The sequence below is a fragment of the Salminus brasiliensis genome, chromosome 2 (genome assembly GCF_030463535.1).
Source record: "Salminus brasiliensis chromosome 2, fSalBra1.hap2, whole genome shotgun sequence".
Classification (NCBI taxonomy): domain Eukaryota; kingdom Metazoa; phylum Chordata; class Actinopteri; order Characiformes; family Bryconidae; genus Salminus; species Salminus brasiliensis.
In genome coordinates this window covers 2,516,716-2,544,215 of record NC_132879.1, presented here as the reverse complement: position 1 = coordinate 2,544,215, position 27,500 = coordinate 2,516,716, and the positions used below count along the sequence as shown (strand labels likewise).

The following is a 27,500-nucleotide window of genomic DNA, read 5'->3' as shown; positions in this document are numbered from 1 at the left end:
TTCCACAGCCCCAAACTTGCCCCTCCACAGCCCCAAACTCGCCCCTCCACAGCCCCAAACTTGCCCCTCCACAGCCCCAAACTCTCCCTTCCACAGCCCCAAACTCTCCCTTCCACAGCCCCAAACTCTCCCTTCCACAGCCCCAAACTCACCCTTCCACAGCCCCAAACTCGCCCCTCCACAGCCTCAAACTCACCCTTCCACAGCCCCAAACTCGCCCCTCCACAGCCTCAAACTCACCCTTCCACAGCCCCAAACTCGCCCTTCCACAGCCCCAAACTTGCCCCTCCACAGCCCCAAACTCGCCCTTCCACAGCCCCAAACTCGCCCCTCCACAGCCCCAAACTCGCTCCTCCACAGCCCCAACCTCGCCCCTCCACAGCCCCAAACATACGGGGGTTCTAACAGGCGAAAATGTGCTTGGATGTACAAATGGGCGATTGTCGCAGTCCCACCGCAGGAAAGCAACAAATGAGGTGCCCTGGTCGCGGGTGCCGCGGTCCAAGATGCTGAACCCCCTGTGCAAAAATCCAGCCCCTCTGTTGTGGACCGCCGCCCTCAGAATCACACCCGGCTGACTCGTGATAATGAGAGACTCAGTCAAGAGAGGGAGACGTTCCCCTGAGCACCACGCTACCCCTCACTCTCAGTCTCTTATTCGCCGGCAGGCACAGATACACGCTGTCATACCGCAGGCCCTGCTACTGTGTCTCCCCCGGTGCTCAGATCCAGACATGAGCGTCTGACAGATTGTGATCCTATTTATTTATTTATTTATTTATCGTTCATGATCATTTATTATGGTTTGTTTTCACGCCTCTATTGAGGAGCTGTCGGTTTTGTCTTTCTACCAGCTTCTGGATGTCTTTGGTGGTTCCAATCACACTGCATATTAAATTTCTGTCACCTGATATAATTGTAGTAGTTCATAGGACATTTACACATTTAAAAAATATATCAATTATCAATTAATTATTAATTATATGTGAAAAACTCAATTTTCTAAAACCCTTATATTCTCTGGCGTGATCTTACTTTTTAAAAAAGTAAGTAGTAGAAATAGGGCCACTAGATTAGGCTAGGCACAGCTACACTAGCTTAATTTCACAGCCCTAGACCGGCCCTACGGTCTAACTGCTGCTCATCAAGTGCTGCTCCATTTTCACAAGCCTCCCAGTCTGGGGAGGCCGTGTGTCTGCTGCATCGTGAAGGTTAAGACGAGATCCGTACACACTGACCAGCAGTGGCCGTCTCCGGCCTGTTCAGCGAGCTGATGATGACGAATCCGAACCCCTCGCTCTCTTTCCGCTGGATGATGACGTCACTGGCCTGCAGGCTCTGATTGGCTGCCGTCTCGGCGGGGGCGGAGTTGTTGGAGAAGGTTCCTGAATTGAAGTCGCTCCTGGGCGAGCTGTGCTGGGTGGAGATGGAGCCGGGACTGCGGCCGTTCTGAGGACACTGCTCACCTGAGGAGGAGCGACAGGGACAGTCAGCAGATCTGGGTGAGTAAAACCATGTTAACCCTTTAAACCCATCAAAGAACTGCCAGCAAATTCTAATTTCTTAAAACTGGCCTGGTCTGAGCATCAGACCAAGCAGACATTAAATAGCACTTAATATTACCGTACCTCACCGTACTGTACCTTACCGTACTGTACCTCACCGTACCATTCCTCACCCTACTGTACCTTACCGTACTGCACCTCACTGTAGCATACCTAACACCTAACCTCACCCTACTGTACCTCAATCTACTGTACCTCACCATACTGTACCTAAATCTACTGTACCTCAATCTACTGTACCTAACACTACTGTAGCTCACTGTAATATACCTCACCCTACTGTACCTAACACTACTGTACCTCAATCTACTATACCTCACCATACTGTACCTAAATCTACTGTACCTTAAGCTACTGTACCTAACACTACTGTACCTAACACTACTGTATGTCAATCTACTGTACCTAACAGTACTGTACCTCACTGTACTGTATCTTATAGTACTGTACCTCACTGTACTGTATCTTACTGTACTGTACCTCACTGTACTGATTCCATATTGTACCACACCCTACTACACTTCACAGTACTATACCTCACCATAGTGTATCTCACAGTACTGTACCTCACAGTACTGTATCCTACTGTACTGTACCTCACTGTACTGTACCTCACCGTATTGTACCTCACCCTACTATACTTCACCGTACTGTACCTCACCATAGTGTACGTCATAGTACTGTACCTCACTGTACTGTATGTTACTGTACTGTACCTCACTGTACTGTATCTTATAGTACTGTACCTCACTGTACTGTATCTTACTATACTGTATCTTACTGTACTGTACCTCACTGTACTGTATCTTACTGCACTGTATCTTACTGTACTGTACCTCACTGTACTGATTCCATATTGTACCACACCCTACTACACTTCACAGTACTATACCTCACCATAGTGTATCTCACAGTACTGTACCTCACAGTACTGTATCCTACTGTACTGTACCTCACTGTACTGTACCTCACCGTATTGTACCTCACCCTACTATACTTCACCGTACTGTACCTCACCATAGTGTACGTCATAGTACTGTACCTCACTGTACTGTATGTTACTGTACTGTACCTCACTGTACTGTATCTTATAGTACTGTACCTCACTGTACTGTATCTTACTATACTGTATCTTACTGTACTGTACCTCACTGTACTGTATCTTACTGCACTGTATCTTACTGTACTGTACCTCACTGTACTGTATCTTACTGCACTGTATCTTACTGTACTGTACCTCACTGTACTGTACCTCACTGTACTGTATCTTACTGCACTGTATCTTACTGTACTGTACCTCACTGTACTGTATCTTATAGTACTGTACCTCACTGTACTGTATCTTACTGCACTGTACCTCACTGTACTGTATCTTATAGTACTGTACCTCACTGTACTGTATCGTACTGCACTGTACTTCACTGTACTGTATCTCACTGTACTGTACCTCACTGTACTGTATCTTATAGTACTGTACCTCACTGTACTGTATCTTACTGTACTGTACCTCACTGTACTGTATCTTATAGTACTGTACCCTTACTGCACTGTACCTCACTGTACTGTACCTCACTGTACTGTACCTCACTGTACTGTATCTTATTGTACTGTACCTCACTGTACTGTATCTTATAGTACTGTACCCTTACTGTACTGTACCTCACTGTACTGTATCTTACGGTACTGTATCTTATAGTACTGTACCTCACTGTACTGTACCTCCCTGTACTGTACCTCACTGTACTGTACTTCACTGTACTGTACTTCACCGTACTGTACCTCACCCTACTATACTTCACCGTACTGTACCTCACTGTACCTTCTGCACACAGCCTGGTGAACCACATTTGACCTCTCACCTGCAGACTGTGCTCTCCTCCGTATGGTCATTTTGACCTGGCCGTTGCGGGCTGCCCCATGCATCAGATCGATGACGTAACGGTGGGGTTTCCCCGCCACAGGGATTCCGTCCACTGACAGCAGCTCGTCTCCCGGGCGTAATCGGCCGTCTTTATCCGCCGGACTGTTCTCTATGATCGCCCCGATCAAGATCTGCACAGGACAGTTCAACATATTCATACAATTGTGAAGGAATCTGAAGCCAATGCAACGTCACCAAGCAACCAACACGCTCGGAGGAAAGCCCCGGGTACCCAGCTCTCATTCATCAGCTAACAGACGCCTGAGCCAGTTGTGCTCTCTCAGGCTCCGGCTACTGATGGCAGGCAGCACGACCTGGGATTCGAACCAGCAATTCCTGGGTCATGATAGCAAAACTATTGGTTAGAGCACCACCATCATTGCAGAGAACACAGTTCTTCCACTGCTCCACAGCTCAATGCTGGGGGGTGGGCTTCATACCCCTCTAGCCCACGCCTGGCTTTGGGCAGCATGGTGCCAATATTAGGTTCATGATGCTGATCTGCTCCTGAGAGTCCTATTCTATTGCCAGTTCTTCTCTAAAGGGACTAGACAAGCTGTACTGCTGTGTCAGCAATGGGTTCAGATTAAAATAGCTAAATGCACTCATTGGAAGGGGTGTCCACAAACATTTGGCCGTGTAGTGTATGAGAGTGAAGAACTGGGGTGAGGGCCCTTCGTACAGAATTTGATGGGTCAATGCAGTATAAATGGATGGGAGCTGTTTAAACACACACACACACTAACACACACACACACACACACACACACACACACTCGCGGCTTCAACACAGCATCACTCAACCGGACCCTCCCTGCTCTGCTGGACTCCCTCTATCAACCCCACATAAACAAACAGCAGGGCGAGTGGAGGACAGGGCGTTAATCAGACGCTGCAGTGAAGTGTACCCCACTGTACATTACTGCCTCACTGTCTGAGCTTCAGCTTGTTAGTTGAAGGCCATGAGCAGAAGTGTGTGTGTGTGTGTGTGTGTTCTCTCTGACTTCTCTCAGCCTTAATTAAAATGACTGTGTGTCTGCCAGAGCAGAAATGTTCACACTTTAATCAACACTGCAGCTCACACTGTCACTGACAAACACACACACACACACACACACACACACACACACACACACATCCAGCGCAAATCGTTTTTTTGCATTTCCAGTATTTATAACAGACCAGCACTTAATTAATATCTAAGTGCACTTCATTTCTAATATGGGTGAAATATGAAAATAAAAATACATAAATTATTATTTATTAAATATAAAAATACTTGAAATAAAATTAATAAATGCTAATCCTTAAAATTTTTTTTAATTGTATTATATTTATTTTATTTTTCATTTAACATATTTTTGTACGACTTTTTATTCCTTTTTTTTCTTAAATTTTTTCTATCGGAAAAAATGGAAAACAGTTTTTAGCTTTTCTGTATCATTCATTCACGTTTTAACCCAATTTTTCAACCCTTTGAAGGTCAATTACTCAAGCCCTGTTTATGTGAACTCCCCCTATCACTAGCAATGGTCCCAACTTCACAAGGAGGGCCAAGCCTAGCACAGTCGAAGGAGTGATGTGGGGAGGAAGAGCCATCAACCCACCCCTGAGAGAGCAAGGCTAACTGTGCACTCTCTGACTCCGGCTGCTGATGGCAAGCAGCCTGACCTGGGATTCAAACCAGTACTTTAATTATTTTATGTAGTTAAGCAAAAATAAACAAAGATAATTATATAGAATATTATGTGTATAATAATAATAATAGTAATAATAATAATAATAAATTAATATTATTATTTTATAGCAATAAAAGCCTTCAAAAATACCACATTTTTGGGTGTGTATGAGTGTGTGTGTGTATATATATGTGTGTGTGTGTGTGTGTGTGTGTGTTAGTTTTTGAGTACGAGCCTTCTCTTGAGCCTCCGGACTCACAGGCTGTCCCGCCTCCTCTCCGCCCAGGATCCGGAAACCAAATCCCGACTTCTCTCTCCGGAGATTCACCTCCACCTCATGAAACTCTGCTGCCATGGAAACAAGATGCAGACTAGTGTCAAAAACACACACACACACATTCCCTCACACAATGTACAGCACACGGAGGAGAACGTCTGCCGCTCTCCAATCTGCCGGCAGCAAAATTCAAACTCTACCAAATTAATCCTATTTATTTATTTTATTTATTTATTTTATTTATTTTATTTATTTATTTATTTATTTTTATTAACTTTTCTCCCCTCAGATTACCCACTGATTAGTTCTCTCCCACAGTCACACGTAATGCTCCCCACACTGGGAGGGTGAGGACTGACACATGCCTCCTCCGGCACATGCACCACCAGCCACCGCCTCTTTTCCGACTGCCACCCAGCGCAACATCGCCGAGCAACCAACGCACTCGGATGAAAGCGCCGGGTACCCAGCTCTGATGCATCGTGCCAATCAGCATCACGTTGAAGTGATGTGGGGAGAGAGAGAGAGAGAGAGGGAGAGAGAGAGAGAGGGAGCCATCTACCCACTCGGAGCGAGCAAGGCCGATTGTGCTCCCTCAGGCTCTGGCTGCTGATGGCAGGAAATCAATCTAATCATTCTTAAGAAATCTGAAACAGTAAAACACAATAAAACCCTCTCAGTGCAGGACTGTGTGTGTGTGTGTGTGTGTGTGTGTGATTTGCTGTATCTGATGGTCACTCACCCGAGGGGTCGGTTGGATAACCGGGCCGAGGCAAACCTGGCTCTGGAAGATAAACAGCAAGGACAGCCCATAAATCACAGCCCTACCACACACACACACACACACACACACACACACACACACACACAGACACACACTCACACACTCACACACACTTACACTCAATGTACTCTCACAAACCCAGGCTCTCACAACCATACACCCCCGTTCAAAAGTTTGGGTACATTTGTGTATGACGCTGAAGCTGCACTTTACGCTGATTTTACTGGGCGTTTCACTCCGCTTACCCCCGACTTACCCGTCTTTTCCAAATCAATAAGTCCCGCCCTCACAATCTGATTGGTTGGAAGAAGTGCTCTAGGCCTTTTCACTTTTACACTAAAACAGTATCACTCCACTGGCGCTGTTGAAAAGGCTGAACCAAAGCCCTTATAGGCAAGTCTGTAAACTCGGCGGCCGTCTTCGCAAAACACCTCCTCCATTGATTTGCAGTCGCACAAGACCAGGCCCCCATCTCTGTGAAAGAGGAGAGACCAACCTACTGGAAACTGAAGACCTCCAGAAGATCTCCACATCGCTAAGCTAATTGGCTCTTTTGGTTGAAGGGCGGGACTTTATCAAATCTTTGTCTCTTTATATAAACAGACGCTCTGTTTAGAATTACTTGTAGAGACGAGAATCATCACTTGAGAAAGTCTCACGGCTTTGTCAGACACTAGAGGGCGCTCCCGAGCAAGTCCAAAATGAATGGGTTAATATAAAGCATTTGAGCAAAACCCCAGAGTACAGGTTTACCCAGAGCTTTACAACTCCAGTCAGCTAGTGCCAACCAGTCAGCTCGCGCCAACCAGTCAGCTCGCCAACCAGTCAGCTAGCGCCTCTATGGCCCAAAACCTGTCTGCTGTAGAATAATTTAAATATATGCAGGTAAGTTTTCTTAGCTTTTTCGGTGAAATACATTATTTCCATTGTTTTCAGAATTAAAGAAAGATCCCTGAGAAGTGTTTAGATGCTATTTTAGCAATCTTTTGGCAAGCCGTCAATGGTGCACTGTGCAGCTTGATTTAGGGGGCGTGTCGGTGTGTCTTTGCTATGATAACAACAGGAAAAGTTCACCTTACTGTTTTTTTTTTGGGGGTGTAGCGTGCAGTAATAAACCAATCAACTCGTCGCTCGCCGCTCCCTTTAAGAGCCAGGTGCGGTCTGAATGACCTTGGCGGGTTGCTGTTTCAGGTGTAAAGTGGGGGGGGGGGGGGATTGTATGAGCGTCGGGCTGCACGTTGACATCCTGTGTTGACAATTCACTGTCAAGATAGCAACGAACGCCTGACTGTTGACGTCTGCCTAGGCTGTTTTCAGTCAGTGGAGCTCCTCCGGTGTTTTCCGTTGCCAAGAGCACAGCACAGCAATACTCCAGCAATACTCCAGAAACTGACCTGAACACCCCTCATTTCAAGACCACCGCGCCCATCAGCGTAGATATATTCACAAGCAGCATTGCAGTGAAACTAGACTGGCGGGGTGTCAGATAACAGTTCTAATGCAGAACATACACTGTGCGTCCAAATATTTATGGCCATCCCAGCTAATGAATGCATTCAGCTACTTTAAGTTCCACCTATTGCTGACACAGCTTGTCTAGTAGAGAAGTATTGTCACAAGAGTAGGCCTATCGGCACCATGCTGCCTAATGCCAGGTGTGGGCCAGTAGAGGGGTATAAAGCCCCCCATGGTGCTCCATCCAGTACTTTTGAGTAAGATGAGTTACAGAGTTGGGGGTGAACGAGGTAAGACAGTTACTTCAACAGAAGCAGGATAAACTCTTTTAATACCCTTGATTTTGGAAGAAACTATGAATAAGCAGGTGTCCCAATACTTTTGTCCATATAGTGTAACTGCATTACTGTCACAAGTAAAGTCACAAACCCTAAAACCGAACCCTGTGGGACTCCAAAATACCTGATAAGAGATTAAGCTGCTCTGGCCCTGGTTTAGCTGGACTAGCTGGACTAGCTGAACTAGCTGGTCACCTGGCATAGTTGATCCCAGGTCATTTGGAGCGTTTCTATTGGTCCAGACGCTCTGACGCATTGGACAGAAGCAGCTACAGGGCTCGAGTCATTGAGAAAACCAAAAAACACAGACAGGCTTTTCATTGGACAGCAGCGATATGCTCATTTCCAGAGTCAAGCCAAAACCTCGTATCTCCAGAACAGCAGCTGTACGAGGGTGGGGTGGGGTGGGGTGGGGGGACGAAATGCTGTTTTTTAATGCAGTTTTTCTTATTGAATTCATCGTATTTATGTACGTGACACTCAGCCATCCATCACACTGTATATCCACGCAGCTGGAAAACCCTTTCAGAGTGCTGTAATCTATATATTCAGCATTTTTTTTTACAGGTAACAAACAGTCCCTTCATTTGAGCTGCTCGGCACGCAACCCTGCACAACACTTTACATGAAATAAAACTAAACAAACTCAACCTGTCAGAACGCTCCGCAGCGCTGAGGAACAAGGCCCGCCAGTCCCTTTCATTTCAACACAGGAGGAATGAAGAAAAAAAAAAAAAAAAAAAAAAAAAAAAAAAAAAAAGCTAAAAGGAGCTGAGCAGTGTGTGTGTGTGTGTGTGTGTGTGTGTGAAACAGAAATACACACTGAAGAGAAACAACAGCGGCCTGAATTGCCTTCATTCAGCAGAGCACACTGATTCCACATGAATACAATATCCTACACTGACACACTTACTGCCAATAGGATAACTGATAAACATCCTCCGAAGTCACGCCTCATTCTGGAGGCCTGGCCGGGCCTGCAGAATGGTCAGAACTGGTCAGAACTGCTCCAAATGTGTTTACACAGTGTTTGACTGAATACTCTGATTACACTCGGCTGCTTTAGGGGGTTGAAACACACTGACGGACTGACATTTTAATACATTTAATTTATTTTTATTACATTTTTGTATTAATTATAATTTTTTTGGCCATTTAAAAAATCTGTTTATCAAATTTTCCCATTTTTCTCCCAATTTGGTACAGCCAGTCACCCCACCTGTTTGTAGCTCCCCCTATGCACTAGCACTAGCAAAGCTAGCAACGCTCCCGACACTAGGGTGGTAAGGACTCGGCGGGTGGTAAGGACTCGGCGGGTAGCCGACACGCTTGGAGGAAAGCCCTGATCGATATTGGTTTAGGAGGGATGAAGGATACAGTGCCATCTACCCACCCGGAGAGAGCATGGCAGATTGTGCTCCCTCTGACTCTGGCTGCTGATGGCAAAGCGACATGGCTCGGGACTCGAGCTCGTGACCCCTGGGGGCTACAGTGATGTTTTTTTTCTCTCTCTTCTCAGATAGGTGTACATCGCTCTGCTCTGGGAGAATATGGGACATATGTCTCTCAGATATCTTAGCCCGTAACGTCAGTGAGATATTATCAAAATTTCCCATTTTTTCCTCCCAGTTTAGTACTGCCAGTCAACCCACCTGTTTGTAGCTCTGTTCGTAACCCACTAGCATTAGCAAAGCTAGCAACGCTCCCAACACTAGGGTGGTAAGGACTCGGCGGGTAGCCGACAGGCTTGGAGGAAAGCCCTGATCGATATTGGTTTAGGAGGGATGAAGGGAAACAGCGCCATCTACCCACCCGGAGAAAGCATGGCCGATTGTGCTCCCTCTGACTCTGGCTGCTGATGGCAAAGCGACATGGCTCAGGACTCGAGCTCGTGACCCCTGGGGGCCACAGTGATAACCACCTTTTAATACCAGTGGTTTTAATGTTATGGCCGATTGGTGTAAGAGCCACATGACGTCCTTCTGTGTACAGTCATGTGATAAAATTAGGACGCCCTCATGGTCTAATGGTAGGGTGTACATTAACATCTGCTGTGGTGCTAACATCTACCTGCTACTTCTTGGGATGAGCTTGCTGGGACGTCCTGACCTGGACAGGTTGGCAGTAGTTGTAAATGTTCTCCACTTGTAAATGATTTAGCCGACATTGATCTGCATCTCCACCCTTCTTCCTGAAGGCGTCAGAGAGCCCTTTGGATCTGGCCATGGTGATCTTCTTCACCCCTCACTTCAACTTCAATCAAGAGCCGACCAGACTAAACGTCTGAGGTTAGTTAGATGACCTTCATTCTCAGTATTGATCACATGACAAGGTTTTCAGGGGGTGTCCTATTTTTTTCACATGACTGAAACAGAGTGAGGCCCATATTTTTGACCCAGCACGTCCATGCCCAAGTGTATGTCATGGGTGCATTGACTGATTTTCAGCAGGACAGAAAAAAGCCCTTAAATTAAGCAGCTCTCAGGATAGGACCCCTGCAAGTATCAGTATTTGGGAGGTGGGAGGGGGGGTCTACTTACGCCTACTCTCATACATAGCCCTGGACTTGGAGTACAGGTCATAAGGGTCAGGTTTGCTCAGGTCAAAGCCTTGGGAGGGCTCTGCCGCTGAGGGCCAGTGCAGATAGGGGGCGCTGTTGGGGAGGGCAGGGGCAGAAAAACTGCTCTGGGGGTCCCAGTGGTCCAAAACCTGTAAATACAGTCAGACAGTAAAAACCTCACCCAGCAGAACCATCCTGAAAAACGTTTAGGTTATTAGGAATAGTGTACCCCAGCTTCCCCAGCCAAGACTATAATGCTAATGTAGCTATGTGATGGAAGCTTATGTACACCAATTAGCATGGTGCTAACTGCAGGCCTAAATCACCACACACTCTCCTCGACCTTTGTGTGGAGGTGTTCAGTAATCTCTGACAGACATGACTATGTGGTTTCTGACACTGTAGGACTCAATGTTATCTAGAACATGGACTGAAGAAGGTCCACAAGCCAGGCTTTAAGGTGGGCACTGCTGTTTTTAGCTCTTGATCTATTGGAGTTGGATCTATAGCAGGTTAAACAGCACTTGGGCCAATCAGGGTTGAGTTTTTGATGGGGTGGACCCCTACTGCCAGTTTAGGACACTGTATTGGTCGATACTCAGCATTAGGGTACTCAGAGTGGCATGGTATTGGCTGTTAAGGTACTTAGATTGGATTGGTATCACCTGACGCTTAGCATTAAGGTATTCAGATCAGATCAGTATTGGCCACTATTCAGTTTTAAGGTACTCAGATTGGATTGATATTGGCCGATACTCAGCATTAAGGTACTCGGATCAGAGCGGTGTTGGCTGTGAAGGTACTTGGATTGGACTGATATTGTTTGATACTTAGCATTAAGGTATTCGGATCAGATGTGTATTGGGTGCTATTCACCTTTAAGATACTCAAATTGGTTTGTTACTGCCTGATACTTAGCATTAAGGTACTCGGATTAGATGGGTATTGGCCATTATTCAGCTTTAAGGTACTCGGATTGGATCGGTACTGGCAGAAAGCATTATGGTACTTGGAATCGGCTGATACTTGCCTGCTATTCACCTTTAAGGTACTCGGATTGGTTTGTTATTGCCTGATACTTCTGATTAAGGTACTCTGTTTAGATCGGTACTGGCCAATATTCAGCATTAAGGTACTCAGACTGGACTGATATCGGACGATATTCAGTATTAATGTGCTTGGATCAGACTGGTATTGGCTGCTATTCAGCATTAAGGTACTCAGATTGGAATCAGCAAATACTCAGCATTGAGGTACTTAGATTGGATTGTTATTGGCTTATTCTCAGCATTAAGGTACTCAGATTGGATTCGTATCGGACCATAGTCAAAATTAAGGTACTTGGATCAGACTGGTATTGGCTGCTATTCAGCTTTAAGGCACATTAAGAAACAGATCGGAATCAGTAAATACTCAAAATTAAGGTAAATTGGATTGATATTGGCTGATACTCAGCATTATGGTACTCAGATTGGATTGGTATCGGACAATACTCAATTTTTAGGGACTTGGATCAGACTGGTATTGGCTGCTATTCAGCATTAAGACACATTAAGAAACAGATCGGAATCAGCAAATACTCAAAATTAAGGTAAATTGGATTGATATTGGCTGATACTCAGCATTACGGTACTCAGATTAGATTGGTATCGGACAATACTTAATATTTAGGGACTTGGATCAGACTGGTATTGCCTGCTATTCAGCATTAAGGCACATTAAGGAACAGATCGAAATCAGCAAATACTCAACATTACGGTAGATTGGATTGCTATTGGCGGATACTCAGCATTAAGATACTCAGATTGGATTGGTATCAGACCATACTCAAAATTAAGATACTTGGATCAGACTGGTATCGGCTTCTATTCAGCATTAAGACACATTAAGAAACAGATCGGAATCAGCAAATACTCAAAATTATGGTAGACTGGATTGATATTGGCGGATACTCAGCATTAAGGTACTTAGATTGGATTGATATTGGCGGATACTCAGCATTAAGGTACTTAGATTGGATTGATATTGGCTGATACTCAGCATTAAGGTACTTAGATTGGATTGGTATTGGCTGATACTCAACATTAAGGTACTCAGATTGGATTGGTATCGAACAATACTCAATATTAAGATACTTGGATCAGACTGGTATTGGCTGATACTCAGCATTAAGGTACTTAGATTGGATTGATATTGGCTGATACTCATCATTAAGGTACTTAGATTGGATTGATATTGGCTGATACTCAGCATTAAAGCACATTAAGGTACAGATCGGAATCAGCAAATACTCAATATTAAGATAGATTGGATTGATATTGGCTGACACTCAGCATTAAGGTACTCAGATCAGAATCAGCAAATCCTCAGTAGTAAGGTAGATTGGATTGGCATCAGTTAATACTCAGCATTAAGGTACTTAGATTGGATTGATATTGGCGGATACTCAGCATTACGGTACTCAGATTGGATTGGTATCGAACAATACTCAATATTAAGGTACTTGGATCAGACTGGTATTGGCTGATACTCAGCATTAAGGCACATTAGGGTACAGATCGGAATCCGCAAATACTTAATATTAAGGTAGATTGGATCGATATTGGCTGATACTCAGCATTACGGTACTCAGATTGGATTGGTATCGGACAATACTCAATTTTTAGGGACTTGGATCAGACTGGTATTGGCTGCTATTCAGCATTAAGACACATTAAGAAACAGATCGGAATCAGCAAATACTCAAAATTAAGGTAAATTGGATTGATATTGGCTGATACTCAGCATTACGGTACTCAGATTGGATTGGTATCGGACAATACTCAATATTTAGGGACTTGGATCAGACTGGTATTGGCTGCTATTCTGCATTAAGGCACATTAAGGAACAGATCGAAATCAGCAAATACTCAACAGTACGGTAGATTGGATTGCTATTGGCGGATACTCAGCATTAAGGTACTTAGATTGGATTGGTATCAGACCATACTCAAAATTAAGATACTTGGATCAGACTGGTATCGGCTGCTATTCAGCATTAAGACACATTAAGAAACAGATCGGAATCAGCAAATACTCAAAATTATGGTAGACTGGATTGATATTGGCGGATACTCAGCATTAAGGTACTTAGATTGGATTGGTATTGGCTGATACTCAACATTAAGGTACTCAGACTGGATTGGTATCGAACAATACTCAATATTAAGATACTTGGATCAGACTGGTATTGGCTGATACTCAGCATTAAGGTACTTAGATTGGATTGATATTGGCTGATACTCATCATTAAGGTACTTAGATTGGATTGATATTGGCTGATACTCAGCATTAAGGTACTTAGATTGGATTGGTATTGGCTGATACTCAACATTAAGGTACTCAGATTGGATTGGTATCGAACAATACTCAATATTAAGATACTTGGATCAGACTGGTATTGGCTGATACTCAGCATTAAGGTACTTAGATTGGATTGATATTGGCTGATACTCATCATTAAGGTACTTAAATTAGATTGATATTGGCTGATACTCAGCATTAAGGCACATTAAGGTACAGATCGGAATCAGCAAATACTCAATATTAAGATAGATTGGATTGATATTGGCTGACACTCAGCATTAAGGTACTCAGATCAGAATCAGCAAATCCTCAGCAGTAAGGTAGATTGGATTGGCATCAGTTAATACTCAGCATTAAGGTACTTAGATTGGATTGATATTGGCTGATACTCAGCATTACGGTACTCAGATTGGATTGGTATCGAACAATACTCAATATTAAGGTACTTGGATCAGACTGGTATTGGCTGCTATTCAGCATTAAGGCACATTAGGGTACAGATCGGAATCCGCAAATACTTAATATTAAGGTAGATTGGATCGATATTGGCTGATACTCAGCATTACGGTACTCAGATTGGATTGGTATCGGACAATACTCAATTTTTAGGGACTTGGATCAGACTGGTATTGGCTGCTATTCAGCATTAAGACACATTAAGAAACAGATCGGAATCAGCAAATACTCAAAATTAAGGTAAATTGGATTGATATTGGCTGATACTCAGCATTACGGTACTCAGATTGGATTGGTATCGGACAATACTCAATATTTAGGGACTTGGATCAGACTGGTATTGGCTGCTATTCTGCATTAAGGCACATTAAGGAACAGATCGAAATCAGCAAATACTCAACAGTACGGTAGATTGGATTGCTATTGGCGGATACTCAGCATTAAGGTACTTAGATTGGATTGGTATCAGACCATACTCAAAATTAAGATACTTGGATCAGACTGGTATCGGCTGCTATTCAGCATTAAGACACATTAAGAAACAGATCGGAATCAGCAAATACTCAAAATTATGGTAGACTGGATTGATATTGGCGGATACTCAGCATTAAGGTACTTAGATTGGATTGGTATTGGCTGATACTCAACATTAAGGTACTCAGACTGGATTGGTATCGAACAATACTCAATATTAAGATACTTGGATCAGACTGGTATTGGCTGATACTCAGCATTAAGGTACTTAGATTGGATTGATATTGGCTGATACTCATCATTAAGGTACTTAGATTGGATTGATATTGGCTGATACTCAGCATTAAGGTACTTAGATTGGATTGGTATTGGCTGATACTCAACATTAAGGTACTCAGATTGGATTGGTATCGAACAATACTCAATATTAAGATACTTGGATCAGACTGGTATTGGCTGATACTCAGCATTAAGGTACTTAGATTGGATTGATATTGGCTGATACTCATCATTAAGGTACTTAAATTAGATTGATATTGGCTGATACTCAGCATTAAGGCACATTAAGGTACAGATCGGAATCAGCAAATACTCAATATTAAGATAGATTGGATTGATATTGGCTGACACTCAGCATTAAGGTACTCGGATCAGAATCAGCAAATCCTCAGCAGTAAGGTAGATTGGATTGGTATCAGTTAATACTCAGCATTAAGGTACTTAGATTGGATCGGTATTGGTAGAAACTCAGCATTAAGATAATGAGCCCGTGTTCTAGATAACAGTGAGTCCTACAGTGTCAGAAACCACATAATCAACTATTAGAGATTACTGAACCCCTCCACACGGTTTGAGGAGAGTGTGTGATGGTTTAGCCTAGAATTAGCACCACGCTAACTGGTGGGGTATAAGCTATTATCCATCGCTTGTAGCTGCGTTAGCCTCGTAGTTAAAACTAAAGAAGCAAACTTGGGGGCTTGTCTGATTGACTACATTAGCGTGGTTGACTTTTGTCCAGACTCCTCCGTTAATACGCATAATGATGTTGTGAAATAACTCTCTCAGTAATTAGGCTTTGCTTTAGGGGGGCCGAACGCTAGTTTTGCCAAGCTATTAGCAATTTCGAGCGTGACGATGCTCCTTGCTACGAGCACACCAAAGAGGAGGTCAGTGGTAATTTTCTAAATTGGCTTAAACATCCGAATCACCAACACTTCCTCTGTGCTCACGCCATTTCACACAAAGAGCTTCCGAAAGACCTCCACCTCCAAACACAGGGATAAACACCCCCTACCACGACGGGTCGGGGAACTGAGGCTCTGTGGGGAGACGAGAGTCGTATTCTGTGCACAGAATCGTAAGCAGGTGCTAGAAAGCTGGAGAAGCTGGTCTTTCACACGCTTTGCCTAATAACACCGGGAGCGCAGGAGAAGCCGGAGCCGGAGCCGGAGCTGCGGAGGGATAATTAAAGGAGGCAGGAGGGAAGCGGGAACGGAGAGGAGATGAAAAAGATGCCAGGCCTTATCAGAGCGGGTCACTGTTAGTGTGTTAATCTGACAGGGTGGCAGCGTGCGATGCAGAACGGCTCAGGAAAGGAGCAGATTAAAAAATGTCAGGGTGTCATCGTCACTGTCAGTACACACAACACACACACACATACACACACACATACACATAGTACTGTGTAAAAGCTATAGAGCGCTATGCTGGTCCTTCATTTCCAGTTAAAATGTCCATTAAGTCCAAATTTGTCATTTTTTGGCATTTTTACAAATTTATTTGTAGAATTTTTCCCTTTTTCTCCCAATTTGCTTCTGCCAATTAACCCACCTGGCAATTTTCCCAATACTAGGAGACCAATGCGGCCTACCCGGGTCCTCAGCTCCGCCTCACCACCTATCATACGCCTAAGCCGGCCAGCATCGCCTAAGAGTGATGAGGAGACAGAGTGCCATCTACCCATCGGCCAACTGTGCTCTCTCAGACCCCGATAGCTGATGGCAAAGCAGCAAGGCTAAGCATTTGTTGTCCCTCAGAGTCCCGAAGGAGTCCCACCTTCACCTCATCCGAGGAATACCCACCACATCTGTTAAACATGGTGGTGGAAGTGCTCTGGAAATCAGCAAGGAGATTTTTCCACACTTCCAATTCCAAGTTCAGCCTTAGAAATCTGACCATCTGATCTCACCATCCAAGTCCTCCCAAACCCATTCAGTGATGCAGAGGTCTGGAATCTGCACTGCTCTATCCATTGTTCTGATAACAGCAGCAGGTTTGCCTATACTGGACTCCTGGGGATGTTCTCAGATCAGAAGCAATCTCCTCTCTATCAAAGATGAAAGCTTTAGGTTTTGCGGCGGGTTATATACGACTTTGAAATGGATTAGCTTCCAGGCTAAATGTCCAAATGTTTGTGGACACCCCTTTTTAATGTGCTTTAGGTTGCACCTATTGCTAAAACAGGTGAGTAAATTCACACACAGCTTGTCTAGTCCCTGTAGAGAAAAAGTACTGCCAATAGAATAGGACTCTCTGGAGCAGATAAACATGAACCTAATATGGGCACCATGCTGTTGCCTAATAATGCCAGGCGTGGGCTAGTAGAGGGGTATAATGCCCCCCAGCATTGAGCTGAGGAGCAGTGGAAGAACTGTGTTCTCTGGAATGATGGTGGTGGTAGTGCTCCATCCAGTACTTTTGGATGGGATAAATTGGTAGTGGTGGTGGGGGGGGCATCTAACATCATGACTTGGACAGGATAAACTCTTTTTAATACCCCTGATTTCAGAAGAAACAAGGAATAAACAGCTGTCCCAATACTTTTGTCAATTTATTTAACTTGTGCTTACTGGCTGTTTTGACTGGAAATGAAACAAATAGAGGGTGATCTCAGCCTTATTGGGATTCTCTTCAATGAGATTCCATCTCCATATCTTCTATGCCTGTATTTTAATGGTCAAAACTATATCAAACTTTGTTTTTTCTGATATTTACAGTAAAATAAACGACAATTACTACACATAAAACACAAGAAATATCAAAGTAAAGCTGGGAATGGTCTCTAACTCTTCTCATGTTTCCTTCAGGTCTCCCTGTTTTAGCATGATAACGTGATTATGATAGTCACGATATGGTTTAAAGCTCAGATTATCACATTAAACGTAGCTCCAGGCTGTGTGCACTCGAACCTCTGACCCATATCCACAATATAGAGTGTGTATGATCACACCGTGTATTCATGTTGCCTTACGTTGCCTGATGCCAGCCAGTTCTTAATCCATAGCTAACAGCCATTCATTCCAAATATTAATCTGTTATAATGTGACTATGAGACTCCCGCATGTAATTTTCTTTGGCAAAGGGAAATGGGCTGTTTTCATATCCATCTGTGAATTATCCTCCATATATTAGGAGGAATATTAAAACTCAGCCTAAAATGAGTCTCTGGGCCTTTACCTCTCTCTCTCTCTTTCTTTCTCTCTTTCTCAACTTTTCAACCCTCTCTCTGATTAAAGCAAGCCAGGAAAAGGAAGAGGAGGGAACAGAGGCTCTGCTATTGCTTTGGGTTGAGGGATGATGGAAATGTCCCTGAGATGAATGATCTCCAATCACACCTTAGACGAGAACTGATGGAAATGAGGAGAGCCTGCTAAAGAGATCTGTCTACAAGATCTCTGAAGGTGGTCTCTGTGGTATCTGGACACCTTCAGACATCAGCCGAAGATCCTTTAAGCCTCCATGAGCATCAATCCCGTCGCCGTTTTGACAGTTGTCCTTTCTTGGAGCACTTTTGACTTTCGACCTCTGCATCCCAGCAAAACACCCTCCACAAGACCTGATGCCTGATGTTCTGGAGATGTTCTGACCCAGTCATTGTCTAGAACCTCCCAGCTTGGTTCTTGTCAAAGTGACTCAGGCAGGTCTTGTGGGGTGTTTTTTCTGGGATGCAGTGATCAGTACCTACCGAAAGTGCTCCAAGAAAGGACAACCGGAGAACCGACCACAGGCTCTCAATGGTGCTCATGGAGGTCCCACCCACTTCACAACTTCCAGGACTTACAGGATCTGCTGCTAATGTTAGTGTTGGTGCGAGATACCAACGCAGGACACCTTCAGAGGTCTTGCAGAGTCCTTGTTTTGAATGGTCAGAGGCAAAGTGGGGCCGGGGGACTCTTGGGAGTATTAGTTGGTGGGTGGTACTAATGTTATGGCTGATCTGTGTATTTAGAACTCCCTTTTTAAGGCTGAAGCCAATTACAAGTCATTTTTACACCAGGTTTACAATATATTACACATATTGAACGGCTGTAAAGTCTTCTTAGACATGATGAAGATAAATAAATAAATATAAAGATGCTAATTACAGTAATGATGATGATCTATAGTTATAGAAGTTCAGTGTGGGAGTGCAGGACAGGGGGAAACTTAAAAGATGGATCAGTAATTAGTTGAAGTAGCCATTAAACATCCAAATCAGGCAAATCAGTTGACGCTGGCACTGTTTTATGTTAATAGCTTATATAATTTAGTGGGCTTATACACTCTGCATCATTTGCCTGAGTGGTGAGGAACGGAAATGCCCAGTCCAGCTGTCTGTAGGTGTTCATCATGAGCAAAAAAATAATAGTCCAGTAAATTACCAGCTATAATTACCAGCCGTAATCATCGGCTGATCGATAAGAAGAACTACATTTTTCTAATATATCAGCTCCTGAGCCTCATGAACTCTTAATTATTATAAGATGCATCGTTCCAAGTATCTGACTTGGAGAGTTGGAGAGCGGGCAGGGTGCGAGAGCATCTTTCAAAGCCATTAAAAAAAAAGAAGTACGAGTTTTGAGAATTTGAGAAAGTTTTGGAGGAGATTAGGGCCTTATTTCTACCAGCTTTCCCAGAAGATCTCTTCGCTGGGCTTTGGGAGGCCTTTGGGAGGTCTTCACTCTGCCCATTCTCTACGTCCAACATGTCGACTACGAGAACCGACCGTTTAGCTACCATCTAACAAAGATCCTGGGTCTTCACAGGACCACTGCTGAGATTCTCTTAATTTATAATATGGTCATAAAATGGTCATAATTGCCCCAATTCTTGAACTTCTAGGCTAAGAAACGATAACCATATCTAGCACCTTACAGTCAAGCATGATGGGGTCTATGTAGTATTGAAGAAGGGTTTCATTGGCTGGAAATGATGGTGAAACCTTTTTTGGTGCTTCGTAGAACCGTTTTCTCAAAGTTTTCCAAAGTTTTCCAAAGTTTTTTAAGATTTTATCAAACTAACCAAATTTACCGGATTCCCACAATATCACAATAAAGAACATAACTTTAACTGGACAAAGAACCAAATAAGCATTGGTACTTTGACTTGACACAGTTCTATAAACACAGATTGGCCATAACATTAGTACCACTGCCAGGGTGGATATATTAGGCAGCAAGTAAACAGTCAATTCTCCTTACCTATTTTGGTGTTTTTCAAAAAAGTTTTCCCAAAGTATTCAAATGTTTTCCCAAAGTGTTCCACATTTTCCCCAAAGTTTTCCAAAGTATTCCAAGATTTTCCCAAAGTATTCCAAATTTTTTCCAAAGTATTCCAAGATTTTCCAAAGTATTCCAATTTTTTCCCAAAGTATTCCAAATTTTTCCCAAAGTATTCCAAATTTTTCCCAAAGTATTCCAAAGTTTTCCCAAATTTTTCTCAAAGTATTCCAAATTTTTCCCAAAGTATTCCAAAATTTTCCCAAAGTATTCCAAGATTTTCCAAAGTATTCCAAAATTTTCCCAAAGTATTCCAAATTTTCCCCAAAGTATTCCAAAATTTTCCCAAAGTATTCCAAAATTTTCCCAAAGTGTTCCACATTTCCCCCAAAGTTTTCCAAAGTATTCCAAGATTTTCCCAAAGTATTCCAAATGTTTCCCAAAGTTTTCCCAAAGTTTTCTCAAATTATTCCAATTTTTTCCCAAAGTATTCCAAAATTTTCCCAATGTTTTTTCCAAAGTTTTCCCAAAGTTTTTCCAAAGTTCTCCCAAGGTTTCTAAAGTTTTTCCCTCAAAGAGCCATATGTAACAGATTCTTAATCATAATAATGAACTAATTAATAAGGTAAATATAATAACGGTTGACAGTGAAGAAGAGTTAGTGAATGCAGAGGTTTTTAAGGAGTCTGTTCACAGATATAGCAGATATAATTTTTCCCAAAGTATTCCAAAGTTTTCCCAAATTTTTCTCAAAGTATTCCAAATTTTTCCCAAAGTATTCCAAAATTTTCCCAAAGTATTCCAAGATTTTCCAAAGTATTCCAAAATTTTCCCAAAGTATTCCAAATTTTCCCCAAAGTATTCCAAAATTTTCCCAAAGTATTCCAAATTTTTCCCAAAGTGTTCCACATTTCCCCCAAAGTTTTCCAAAGTATTCCAAGATTTTCCCAAAGTATTCCAAATGTTTCCCAAAGTTTTCCCAAAGTTTTCTCAAATTATTCCAATTTTTTCCCAAAGTATTCCAAAATTTTCCCAATGTTTTTTCCAAAGTTTTCCCAAAGTTTTTCCAAAGTTCTCCCAAGGTTTCTAAAGTTTTTCCCTCAAAGAGCCATATGTAACAGATTCTTAATCATAATAATGAACTAATTAATAAGGTAAATATAATAACGGTTGACAGTGAAGAAGAGTTAGTGAATGCAGAGGTTTTTAAGGAGTCTGTTCACAGATATAGCACCACCAGGACAACGGCGTCTCATGCGAAAGCCAATGATGGACTCATTTTTAACAATTTCCTGAACAAAAGAGCACAAAAGAGCCAAATTACACCTCCGCAGTCTGACTCAAGAAATGAAAGGTTTTCCCTTTTTTAATCAGCTCGGTTTGTGTAGTAATGCTATATCTGTCATGAACGGCAATCAGTGTCTAACTCAAAGGAAAGCAGGTATTTCAGAGTAAGGCACGGCAGCCAGCGTGTGATTATTAGCATAATTACGTTAAACAGCGCAGATACATAAGGAATATATAAGACACTGCAGACAGAGACAACCTCCCTCTGCATCCAGGGTTAGTAATCTAATAAGCGTGTTATCACACAAAGCTCAACGTCAGCTGGTGGTTAATTACCATGTAACAGACGTCTTAAGGCGTATTAAGAGAGCTTATGGTTGGGGTATGATTCATTTTACCTGCTTGGGACTCTTCCAAGGTGAAAAGTGACCTGCAATGGCAAAAGAACAAAAGCATTCAGCTGTAAATGAGGTGTAAAATAAGCTTAGCTGGATCCCACAACTCCAGCAGGGGAACTCTAAAAGTTGCAAAGCTAAAAGTGTTACAAGCAAATCAAATGGGTGAAAGCAGATGATGCACCGTCTACTACCAATACCCACCTAAATCAGGAAGGCTTGCTCACTGGGGGTCTTTGATCCTTCATCTCTTATGTAATTTCTTTTTTTTTGTCTCTGGCTATTAATTTTATTAATGACTAATTATGTAAAGCTGCTTTGTTGTAAAAAGCTATACAAATAAATCTGACTGTTTGTGAACAAAAACAAAATATCTTACATGAGTTAGGAAAATAAAATGAACAGGTATTCTCTACTAAACACCATCATTCTCTCCTAAACACCATCATTCTCTCCTAAACACCATCATTCTCTACTAAACACCATCATTCTCTCCTAAACACCATCATTCTCTCCCAAACACCATCATTCTCTACTAAACACCATCATTCTCTCCCAAACACCATCATTCTCTCCTAAACACCATCATTCTCTACTAAACACCATCATTCTCCACCAAACACCATCATGCTCTACTAAACACCATCATTCTCTACTAAACACCATCATTCTCTACTAAACACCATCATTCTCTCCTAAACACCATCATTCTCTACTAAACACCATCATTCTCTCCCAAACACCATCATTCTCTCCTAAACACCATCATTCTCTACTAAACACCATCATTCTCCACCAAACACCATCATTCTCCACCAAACACCATCATGCTCTACCAAACACCATCATTCTCTACTAAACACCATAATTCTCCACCAAACACCATCATTCTCTCCTAAACGCCATAATTCTCCACCAAACACCATCATTCTCTACTAAACACCATCATTCTCCACCAAACACCATCATTCTCTACTAAACACCATCATTCTCTCCTAAACACCATCATTCTCCACCAAACACCATCATTCTCTACTAAACACCATCATTCTCCACCAAACACCACCATTCTCTACTAAACACCATCATTCCACATCAAATAGTGTCATTCTCCAAAAGAAAACACCATCAATCTCCAACAAACACCATCATTCTCCACCAACCATCATAATTCCACATAATTTACAAATACCGCCATTCACTAAACACTGTTGTTCTCCATGAAACACCATCATTCTCCACCAAACACCATCATTCTGCACCAAACATCAGCATTCATCACCAAACACCATCATTCTCGATCAAACACCAACATTCTCCACCAAACACAATCACTCTCCACCAAACACCATCATTGTCTAAAACATCACTCTCCACCATCATTCTCCAACAAACACCATAATTCTTCACCAATTGCCTTCCTTTTCCAACAAACACCATAATTCTTCACCAATCGCCTTTACTCTCCACCAAAAACCATCATTCTCCAACAAACACCATAATTCTTCACCAATCGCCTTTACTCTCCACCAAAAACCATCATTCTCCAACAAACACCATAATTCTTCACCAATCGCCTTCACTCTCCACCAAACACCATTATTCTCCAACAAACACCATCATTCCCCACCAAACACCATCATTCTCCACCAAACACCATCACTCTCCACCAAACACCATCATTCTCCGCCAAACACCATCATTCTCTACTAAACACCATCATTCTCTCCTAAACACCATCATTCTCCACCAAACACCATCATTCTCTACTAAACACCATCATTCTCCACCAAACACCATCATTCTCTACTAAACACCATCATTCTCTCCTAAACACCATCATTCTCCACCAAACACCATCATTCTTTACTAAACACCATCATTCTCTACTAAACACCATCATTCTCTACTAAACATCATCATTCTCTCCTAAACACCACCATTCTCTACTAAACACCACCATTCTCTCCTAAACACCATCCTTCTCTCCCAAACACCATCATTCTCTACTAAACACCATCATTCTCCACCAAACACCATCATTCTCTACTAAACATCATCATTCTCTCCTAAACACCATCATTCTCCACCAAACACCATCATTCTCTCCTAAACACCATCATTTTCTACTAAACACCATCATTCTCTACTAAACATCATCATTCTCTCCTAAACACCATCATTCTCCACCAAACACCATCATTCTCTCCTAAACACCATCATTCTCTCCTAAACACCATCATTTTCTACTAAACACCATCATTCTCTACTAAACACCATCATTCTCTCCTAAACACCATCATTCTCCACCAAACACCATCATTCTTTACTAAACACCATCATTCCCTCCTACACACCATCATTCTCCACCAAACACCATCATTCTCTACTAAACATCATCATTCTCTCCTAAACACCACCATTCTCTACTAAACACCACCATTCTCTCCTAAACACCATCCTTCTCTCCCAAACACCATCATTCTCTACTAAACACCATCATTCTCCACCAAACACCATCATTCTCTACTAAACATCATCATTCTCTCCTAAACACCATCATTCTCCACCAAACACCATCATTCTCTCCTAAACACCATCATTTTCTACTAAACACCATCATTCTCTACTAAACACCATCATTCTCTACTAAACACCATAATTCTCCACCAAACACCAACATTCTCTACTAAACACCATCATTCTCCACCAAACACCATCATTCTCTCCTAAACACCATCATTTTCTACTAAACACCATCATTCTCTACTAAACACCATCATTCTCTACTAAACACCATAATTCTCCACCAAACACCAACATTCTCTACTAAACACCATCATTCTCCACCAAACACCATCATTCTCTACTAAACACCATCATTCTCCACCAAACACCATCATTCTCTACTAAACATCATCATTCTCTCCTAAACACCACCATTCTCTACTAAACACCATCATTCTCTTCTAAACACCATCCTTCTCTCCTAAACACCATCATTCTCTACTAAACATCATAATTCCACATCAAATAGTGTCATTCTCCAAAAGAATTAAGAAACATTAAAGAAACATTGTCTAAAACATCACTCTCCATCAAATACCATCATTCTCCATCAAATACCATCATTCTCCATCAAACACCATCATTCTCCATCAAACACCATCACTCTTTACCAAACACCATCATTCTCCAACAAACACCATCATTCTCCACTAAACACCATCACTCTCCACCAAACACCATCATTCTCCACCAAACACCATCATTCTCCACTAAACACTATCACTCTCCACCAAACACCATCATTCTCCAACAAACACCATACTTCTTAGCCAATCGCCTTCATTCTCCACCAAACACCATCATTCTCCACCAAACACCAACATTCTCCACCAAACACCATCATTCTCCACCAAACACCAACATTCTCCACCACACACCATCATTCTCCACCAAACACCATCATTCTCCACCAAACACCAACATTCTCCACCAAACACCATCATTCTCCACCAAACACCAACATTCTCCACCACACACCATCAATCTGCGCTAAACACCATCACTCTTCAAACAGGGGTCGATATTTTGCCTTCTTTTAAAGACTGGTTATTTATTGTTCAGCCAAACTTCAGGGTTTGATCTTAACGACCTCATGAAGCCGAAAAGCTGCTTCTATCACCATTATTTAACCAGTCACACTCTGAGTGGCACTGGTGGGACCGGTTACCTCGAGGCACTTTCACATGCCTCTGTAAACATCTACAAGCTGAAGGTAATCGGTGCGAGGACATTAAAATCCAATAAACAGAGTGGCTCATAATGCCGCTACCAGCCCATAATCATATTGCTCATTCAGAAAGAGGCTTTGGTGCAGCAGCCAGAGCGCGGCTGAGCTGTCGGAGAGGCTTCTGCAGCGTAATCACAAAACCCACAAAGACACGAGCACTCGAGAGCACTCCGCCTTGCTAACAGCTAAACAATAGCGGCTAACATCAAACCCGGGAATTCATGAATATGTGCCTCCGATCTGTTTCACAATTTGGCCTTGGAAATCATACACACACACACACACACACACACACACTACAGCATCCTGTCGTCTTGCTTCTCTCTTTACATCTTTCATGTCTTGCCACTGTCGCCCTCCAGTACTGAACAACACTAGGCAAATCCAGCAGAGGAATTAGAAAGTGTATGAGCCAATCACACACACACACACACACACACACACACACACACACACACACACAACAAAGCACAAATACAGCACATTTACATACATTTAAATTTTACACGTGTGTGTTTCTAAGGGCCGGAACACTCTCAGAACCATTATTTAATCTACACTATACATGGACAAAAGTATTGGGACACCTGCTTATTTAGTGTTTCTTCTAATTCCAAAGAGATTAAAAAGAGCTGATCCTGCTTTTGTTGGAATAACTGTCTTCTACTAGATTTTAAAGGAGCACTGCTGTGAGGATTTGATTGCATTCGGTATCAAGAGCTGTGTTAGTGAGGTCAGGGTGTTGGATGATTGATCACCACCTCACCTCATCATCCCTAACTCTCCAGCTGGATGGAGCACCACCAACCATCATTCCAGAGAGCACAGTTCTTCCACTGCTCCACAGCTCCTCAATGCTGGGGGGCTTCATACCCCTCTAGCCCACGCCTGGCATTATTAGGCAGCATGGTGTTTATAGGTTCTTCTAGTTTATCTGCTGCAGAGAGTCCTATTCTTTTGGCAGTACTTCTCTACAGAAATCAGTCCTGAACATGCCTGATTCCTGGGTGCTCCTCACATTAGGAGCAAACACTAAGGCAGGATGGATGAAAAGTTTAGAAGCTGTTGGCGGTTGCTATGGTGTTGCTAAGTGGTTGCTAGGTTGTTTTTATGATATTGCTAGACGGTTGCAATGGTGTTCTTAAGTGGTTGCTAGGTTGTTTTCTATGATATTGCTAGGTGGTTGCTATGGTGTTGCTAAGTGGTTGCTAGGTTGTTTTCTATAACATTGCTAGGTGGTTGCTATGGTGTTGCTAAGTGGTTGCTAGGTTGTTTTCTATGATATTGCTAGGCGGTTGCAATGGTGTTCTTAAGTGGTTGCTAGGTTATTTTTTATGATATTGCAAGTCGGTTGCAATGCTGTTGCTAAGTAGTTGCTAGGTTGTTTTCTGTGACATTGCTAGGTGGTTGCTATGGTGTTGCTAAATGGTTGCTAGGTTGTTTTCTATGATATTGCTAGACAGTTGCTATGGTGTTGCTAAGTGGTTGCTAGGTTGTTTTCTATAATATTGCTAGGTGGTTGCTATGGTGTGGCTAAGTGGTTGCTAGGTTGTTTTCTGTGATATTGCTAGGCAGTTGCTATGGTGTGGCTAAGGGGTTGCTAGGTTGTTTTCTGTGATATTGCTAGGCAGTTGCTATGCTGTTGCTAAGTGGTTGCTAGGTTGTTTTCTGTGATATTGCTAGGTGGTTGC

General features: G+C 42.6%; 1 protein-coding gene across 1 annotated transcript in view; it reads right to left on the bottom strand.

Annotated features, from left to right (window-relative positions):
* Nucleotides 1-27,500, bottom strand: part of magi2a (membrane associated guanylate kinase, WW and PDZ domain containing 2a) — a 110,037-nt gene that overhangs the window by 35,313 nt on the left and 47,224 nt on the right. Inside the window, 6 exon segments of the mRNA XM_072674068.1 lie at nt 1,239-1,466; nt 3,425-3,617; nt 5,401-5,513; nt 6,185-6,226; nt 10,560-10,728; nt 22,017-22,048. Coding sequence (XP_072530169.1) covers nt 1,239-1,466; nt 3,425-3,617; nt 5,401-5,513; nt 6,185-6,226; nt 10,560-10,728; nt 22,017-22,048 — 777 coding nt within the window.